The sequence below is a fragment of the Sinocyclocheilus rhinocerous genome, unplaced genomic scaffold, assembly GCF_001515625.1.
Source record: "Sinocyclocheilus rhinocerous isolate Xijiao unplaced genomic scaffold, SAMN03320098_v1.1 scaffold1506, whole genome shotgun sequence".
NCBI classification, from domain to species: Eukaryota; Metazoa; Chordata; class Actinopteri; order Cypriniformes; family Cyprinidae; genus Sinocyclocheilus; species Sinocyclocheilus rhinocerous.
In genome coordinates this window covers 225,302-233,686 of record NW_015658506.1, presented here as the reverse complement: position 1 = coordinate 233,686, position 8,385 = coordinate 225,302, and the positions used below count along the sequence as shown (strand labels likewise).

The 8,385-nt window shown below is 46.0% G+C and overlaps 1 protein-coding gene across 1 annotated transcript in view; it reads right to left on the bottom strand.

Moving 5' to 3' along the window:
- LOC107722243 (threonylcarbamoyladenosine tRNA methylthiotransferase-like) overlaps nt 1–8,385 on the bottom strand; it is a 222,711-nt gene that overhangs the window by 112,776 nt on the left and 101,550 nt on the right. The window contains exon 7 of the mRNA XM_016530527.1: nt 7,103–7,206. Coding sequence (XP_016386013.1) covers nt 7,103–7,206 — 104 coding nt within the window. The remainder of the gene's footprint in view (nt 1–7,102; nt 7,207–8,385) is intronic.

Below are 8,385 nucleotides of genomic sequence, written 5' to 3'. Positions count from 1 at the left end.
CACACTCACACACTCTCTCTCACACACACACTCACACTCTCTCACACACACACACACACACTCACACACACACACACACACTCTCTCACACACTCACACTCTCTCACACACACACTCTCACTCACACACACACACACACACTCTCTCACACACTCACACACACACTCACACTCACACACACACACACCCGTCAGAGCGCTGCCATGTGTCTGTCACAGCATCATCAGTGCAATCTATTCATGCAAATCATCTTCTGCTAGTCTGCATCTCGTCACACACACAGGAAGAGTTTTACAGGACGACACTGGAGTTCAGAGAGAAGATCAGATATGAGCCCAGAATTCACAGATCACAAACACACTCTGGTCCTCCGCTGATCTGAGCTGCTTACCGTAGAATTCAACTTGATTTATAACTGATGAATTACAGATACTGAACTGAATCCACACTGAACTGACTGGAGCTGAATAATGACACTATTGTCTTGCTACAGCAGGGTTTAAGTCTGCACCACTAATTCTGTTAATTCACTTTTTAGCGCTGTGAAGCTGCTCTCTTGTATAAAGTGCTGTAGAAATAAAGGTGGCCTTTACTTGACTTGGCCCCTCACAAACTGCAGCAGACCCTGAGGTCGCATGTGCTGTTGACCTCTGACCTCACCGACACATAATTAAACCTCATGCTGTGCCTTCAAGCAGAAGCAGCTGAAATGCGAGCACACAGGGGCCAGGGGCCGGCGCTCAGGATCCCTCTCACAAATACAGATGAAGAGACAGAAGTTAACTTTTCCAGCAAAGGGACAATTTTTTTTTCAATATATTCAATTAGCATACAATTATAACACTATAGGCTGTTACTGATCAGACAGTACGGATGTAACGGTTCTGCTGTGGCTGTTTGGAACTATTTTAGTTTGCAAAATAAAGCAAAAACAGACAATACAGTTTCCAAAACGTAAGTCTTTTATACAAAATCTAAATCACATTTGCAATAATGCTGATATTCAGGAAAACAAGCACTTCTGATTACGTGATATGTCATTAACATTAAACAAACTCATACACAGGGACATGTTTTGTTGTCATATCTCAAACTTGGAGCATTTTTACTAATTTTGGTGGTGCTTTCACCCTAAATCCTGGTTCATTTCACTGGTTTCAGGATTCTCATGTACTGCATCACCATCCAGTGCTGACATTCCCAATGCTGTTCTGCCTGTCACGCCCTGTCCTCTCTCCACTATCCAATACAATTAAAAGATCAGATAGAAAATGCAACAACAAACAAAGTGTGTTATAGCTAAATGACTGGCAGTGAAACAGAAGACACACCGGTTCAGTCAGATGAATGGTGCACTCTGAAGGAGTTCCCACAAGAGCTCTCAGGTCTCAATAGTTCGGGGGAAATGAGCGATAGAAGAGTGAACGAGAGGGACAGCAGTGAGCAGGCCAGGAGGATCAGGTGTGTTTGGAGAGGCTTCACCTGCAGCAGACACTCGAGGGCCACCTGGCAGAGATGGAATTACCACAACATCCACGATCAGCCTGCTGCGAGACGAGCGGCCCACTCAACACACCACCACAGCGGGAGGAACGGAGGACAGACACAACCCTCTCTGATTGTTCTGCTGTGACATGCTCCTGGATCAATGACTGCAGCCAGTTCACCAAAAGAGCGGGAGCACGTTCACACGGCTTGAGAGAGAGCGCGTGACGAGAGGGAAGAACACAGAACAAAGCTACAACTGAAGAGAATCAACCCACTAACACACAGTGACGCTGGGAGAGAAACTTGTGAGACTTGACAGGAGAACAACAGATGAAGTCAAGCATCAGAAGACGCACGCACATCATCTCAGAATCAGAACGAGATGTGCCGCCAAGCATGCTTAGACACACAAGAAGTTTGTCTTGGTTAAAGAAACTTCCAGTGAACACATAAGGCACATATAATGAATATGAAAATATATATTATCAGAAAGAATGAGCTTTATTGCCAGGTATGTTTACACATTTGTTTAGATGACAGAAGCTCCACAGCGCAACAGAATGACAGCGACAAGACAAGACACAGATAATAGAAAGAATAAAAACAGAATAAGTGAATAGTGAATAACAATATACAAAAATATCTAAATATACAAAATAGACAAGATGGTATTAGAAGTGTGTACAGGTATATTATGTACAAATGCAAGGAAATGTAAATAAGTATGTGTGTTAAATAAATGTATAAATAGTGTTGTGTGCTACATGTTTATTGTCAAGTTAAGTGTTGATGAGATGGATTGCCTGAGGGAAGAAACCACTCTGTAGCGTCGAGCAGACGACAGCAGTTCAAACAGGGAGTGTGCTGCATCTGATTCTGCCAGCCCTTCTGCTCGCTCTGGAGAGTGGGTCATGGGAGGGGTGTACCAGCAGTCCAGACTATCCTCTCGAGTCTGCGGAGGTCAGTTTTGGTAGCCGAGCTGACGCACAATGAGAGAGAAACTTTGACAAACTACATGTGAGTTACTGACATCACTGAACCAGCAGGACAGCGAGATGGACCTCCTTCACACACTCACAAGAACACACTGGGATCTCCTGCAAACAACAAGAGCTGCGGCCCAACACATCAACACTCAGGAGCTCAAAGCGTCCAGCAGCAGCTGAGATACAGACCCTCCAAACAGAACCGCATCCATCCGTCTTCCTTCAGCTCTAATGAATACATGTTCCTGTCAGCGCATGTTCTGAGCCACTGCATCGAACAGCACCGAGGGACGCACGCCCCGGAGTATTGATGAAAGAGTGCACTACTCGGTGTTCACCGTGCTGGCGTGTAATTGAAACTGGAGGGAGGCGTGTTCTTCCGTGTTTTGTTCTTGCAGGGCAGAGGTCCATTACAGTTTCAACAGTCACGGGACAGCGGCCCCTCAATTCACGTCAGGACACACATCACGATTCAAGACGTCACGATGCATTACAACGTAACTGGATCAGGACTGAAAAGGGCTGTGTGACCGCAGCTCTTCAGGCCTGCTTCTGCTGCACACACACACAGGGATGTGAAACCTGCATCAGCACAGGCCGGCGAGAGCGTCTGAGGACTCAGGTCCGGCTCACGGCATCATAACAGAAGCTGAAGCATCTCCTGTTCCTCAACCTAACAATGTCTGTCTTACACTAATGCTGAATATTACACTGTGACAGTGAAAGTACTTAACATTGAAAAATTACACCTCCTCCAAGTGCCACAAATGAAAACAAGATGCCCTAAAATGACAGAAATAATGGATGAAGAATGTTCTGCAGCTCACTTATATTAGCAGTGTGTGTGTATGCATGTGTGTGTGTGTGTGTGTGTGTGTGTTGATCTTAGAAAGGGTTAAACAATCTCAGGCTGAAGTTCACAAACAGAGCTATGCTGGAGCTACATGAATGCAGCCAGCGTTAATGAAATTTGCTCTCAAATATTTACTGACTGGCCCGCCGAGAGCCCTCGGTTCACCTCTGCCACAGATGTGTTGCTCCACACTCACACACACACATATTTTACAGGTATGTTTGTGTCTAATTATGACTCTTCCACACATACAGGTGCTCCTCAGTTCCAGCACTCAGTAGTGTACTGAACAGCAGACACTAGACGTGTCCACACAAACATTTACTAAACATTTTATTAACAGAAGATTGTTGGGTTTGAACAGCAACCAGAACTGCTAGATGCAGCGCTGAAGATGAAGACGGTCAGTATTGTGTGTGTTTGTGGTTAGAGGATGATGGAGATAGTTAAGTGATTTTCTACACCTGTGGTTAGTCTTCTGGACGTCCGTGTGAACATTCATGAATGTGACTGAGAGTGTAAAACACTGCGGCAGCTGGAGAACATCTGGAGGTGTCTGCAGGCTGAGGCCCATCATTTACTGCTAAGAGCCCAGATGACGAGTAAACACAGCCGACCAGAGAAACGCTTCACCCGGTCTGCATCCCAAGATCAAACTCATTCTTAATGCAGCCTTCTTGATGTCCGGCTGGCTTACAAACGATCATGAATAAATGAGTATCACTAAATAAATGATAACTTCTTTAAGTGCCATATCAGTGGAAAGGTTGTTTCACATGCTGTCGATATGATCGTCTTAGACTGCGCTTACCGCCGCGATCAATAATCCTCCTGCAAATATCACCTTGAAAGTGAGGACTGGAAGAGCAGCAAATATCATCAAGACCAGGAGGACCAAACTCAGTCGAACCCTAATGTTCACCATATGTTCACTATTACGGGAAGACAACTAGAGAGAGGAACTAGAGAGAGTTCACACACACACGTGCACACACACACACTCATTCACACAGACACACACGCGCACACACACTCACTCACACAGACACACACACGCACACATACACACGCGCACACACACTCACTCACACAGACACACACACGCACACATACACACGCGCACACACACTCACTCACACAGACACACACACGCACACATACACACGCGCACACACACTCACTCACACAGACACACACACGCACACATACACACGCGCACACACACTCACTCACACAGACACACACACGCACACATACACACGCGCACACACACTCACTCACACAGACACACACACGCACACATACACACGCGCACACACACTCACTCACACAGACACACACACGCACACATACACACGCGCACACACACTCACTCACACAGACACACACACGCACACATACACACGCGCACACACACTCACTCACACAGACACACACACGCACACATACACACGCGCACACACACTCACTCACACAGACACACACACGCACACATACACACGCGCACACACACTCACTCACACAGACACACACACGCACACATACACACGCGCACACACACTCACTCACACAGACACACACACGCACACATACACACGCGCACACACACTCACTCACACAGACACACACACGCACACATACACACGCGCACACACACTCACTCACACAGACACACACACGCACACATACACACGCGCACACACACTCACTCACACAGACACACACACGCACACATACACACGCGCACACACACTCACTCACACAGACACACACACGCACACATACACACGCGCACACACACTCACTCACACAGACACACACACGCACACATACACACGCGCACACACACTCACTCACACAGACACACACACGCACACATACACACGCGCACACACACTCACTCACACAGACACACACACGCACACATACACACGCGCACACACACTCACTCACACAGACACACACACGCACACATACACACGCGCACACACACTCACTCACACAGACACACACACGCACACATACACACGCGCACACACACTCACTCACACAGACACACACACGCACACATACACACGCGCACACACACTCACTCACACAGACACACACACGCACACATACACACGCGCACACACACTCACTCACACAGACACACACACGCGCGCACACACACTCATTCACACACACACACACACACTCATTCACGCGCACACACACGCACACTCATACACACAGACACACACATGCACACACTCATACACACAGACACACACACACACACACTCATTCACACAGACACACACTCTCACACACACTCATTCACACACAGACGATCATCTGCTGCAGACTGTGGTTTCTGTCAGATTCAGTCAACATGAGAAAAGTGTGGAGCAAAAGTGCTGCTGCTGCGACAGCATGAGGAACAGAGAAACACACAGACCCACAGCAGAAACCACACACTCTCACACACCTTCACTCATGACTTACTAACACTCAAACAGCACAAACTTCCTCTAGTCATGAGACGATGTTCTCTCGGTCCTGACCACTAACAGCCTCCTGACGAACACTGATGAGCCCGACACTTCCAGCTGACTTTATCTAGATGATCGACTGATTGACCTTCATAACCTGATTCATTTAGCCTTTAAGCTATTGATTATTTTCTGATTAGTCAATTAATCCTTTAATTTACCAACAAATATTAACCATAACTTTTGCAATTAACCTTTCAACACTTTTGTCAAACAATTTCTCAAAATATTACTTTACAAAAATAATTAATTAATAAATAAATAAAAGGAAGTGCATCTCTCAGTAGTACACATGTCCATGATGTTCAGTCAATGTGTGACTGCGTCTGACAGCCTTTCCTCACAGGTGTGAGTCTTCAAATGTGTTGTTCATTCAGCTGCTTGAATACATATCTGTATGAACGAACAGCTGAAGTCACAACCGTATTCTCACTCAGCTCAGCATAATGGCAGCATCAAACACAGCCATGTCCACAACACCAGGAAGTTTCGGCACAATTGACATGTGCTCACACATTACATAACTAGCTGACCAGTGTGGTTCTGTTCTGTTCATACAGCTTTGCTGAAATGTGCAGGTGTCGGTTCGGTTATGGAAAGCGGTCATCACGATCATAAAAAACAAAATGCTGTATGAATGCGAGTGTATTTAGCAGCGTTGCCATATCACCCATTGATCTGCTCTAGGGAGTGTTCTGCGTGAAACATGACAGGAGATTGGAGACGAACACAAACAACAGCACATTCCAAACAAAACTACATATTCACATAATCAGCGGCATTATGTTGGCATGTCTTTTCATCGCTCTCATACAGACACTGGCACCAAATTCATCCCATGAGGAAACGTGTGTACAAATAACTAGTGCTTTGCAATCATTCACCATGTGGATAACCCCAAATAACCCCATCATTACAGGAGTTTGCACAAATAAAACAGCATGACACACAAATGGCTGAGCTTCTGATTGGCTGAGAGGAATCATGGGCTGATTGGCTGTGGAAAATAACAGAAGAGATTTTACGCTGATCTCTGGCAGCTGATGATGTTAGTCAGAAAAGCACTGGCTTACTCGAGTATTACTAAAACTAAACACTTACTCAAACTTTCACTAGAGTAAATGTTAGACAGACGTTCGTATGCTGTGAGGGTCACTCTGACTTCAGGACATGATATGGATCATCAGACACTGAAGGGTGTTGGTCGGGGTCAGGGGTCAGGGGTCAGAGGTCAGACTCACCCTGGAAGGACTGTCTGGCTCTCTCCACCAGCTCCTCGATGGGGTAACTGGCCAGATCTCCTCTGGCGTGTTTGGTTTTGCAGTATGTGCAAGCATTCAGACAGCTGTGGGACAGGGAGAGAAAGAGAAGATCATAAACATCAGGAGCGATACATACGCACTGATAAGTGTGACAGATATCAACATGTCTGAACACTGAGAGGATTGGCGGTCCAGATGAACCTCCTGTGCAGGTCATATTTAACTAACAAAACCAACAGAAGCTTTGCTTTGCATAAAGACAATGAACTTACTTTAAGGAACATTAAAGGGGTCATATGATGTTGCAAAAAAGAACATTATGTTGTGTATTTGGTGTAATGAAATGTCCAGCTATCCAGTGCGTTGTGATTGGCTGAATACCTCAAGCGTGTGACGGAAATGTTACGCCCCTCACCATACTGTGATGTAGTGTCCCGGAGCGATGAGACAAAACCAATAAAACCCATTATAAACGAGGCATTTGTTGCATCCAGTGGGCACATAATTACTGATGAAAGTGTCATACAAGCAGTGTGTGTTCATTCACATGGCTTTTTGCGCTGTTTTCTGCGAATAAATCTTCCATCAGACCTTCTCACTGATGAACTGTAATGAATCCAAACATGATCTCAATTGTACTAGACTAAAATCCTCAGACTTTCACTCAACTAAAACTTGACTAAAAAGAACATTTGATACAGGACTGAAACTAAGACTGAGACTGCTCTCATTAGAGTTACAAATGACCTGCTCTTATCATCTGATCGTGGTTGTATCTCTCTATTAGTGCTACTGGATCTTAGCACTGCGTTCGGCACTATCGACCACAACATTCTTTTGAATAGACTAGAAAATTATGATGGCATTAGAGGAAGTGCACTAGATCCAGCCACCAGATCCAGTCTGTATCGAGCCCAGATGGTGGATCAGCACCTAGAGAGGACCTCTACAGCCCTGAATGTCAGCGGAGACCAGGACAACTAGATGAGCCCCAGATACAGATCCCCTGTAAAGACCTTGTCTCAGACGGCCACCGGGACAAGACCACAGGAACCAGATGATTCCTCTGCACAATCTGACTTTGCTGCAGCCTGGAACTGAACTGCTGGGCTTGGTCTGGCCAGAGGAGAACTGGCCCCCCGACTGAGCCTGGTTTCTCCCAAGGTTTTTTCTCCATTCTGTCACCAATGGAGTTTTGGTTCCTTGCCGCTGTCGCCTCTGGCTTGCTTAGTTGGGGACACTTCATTTCCAGCGATATCGTT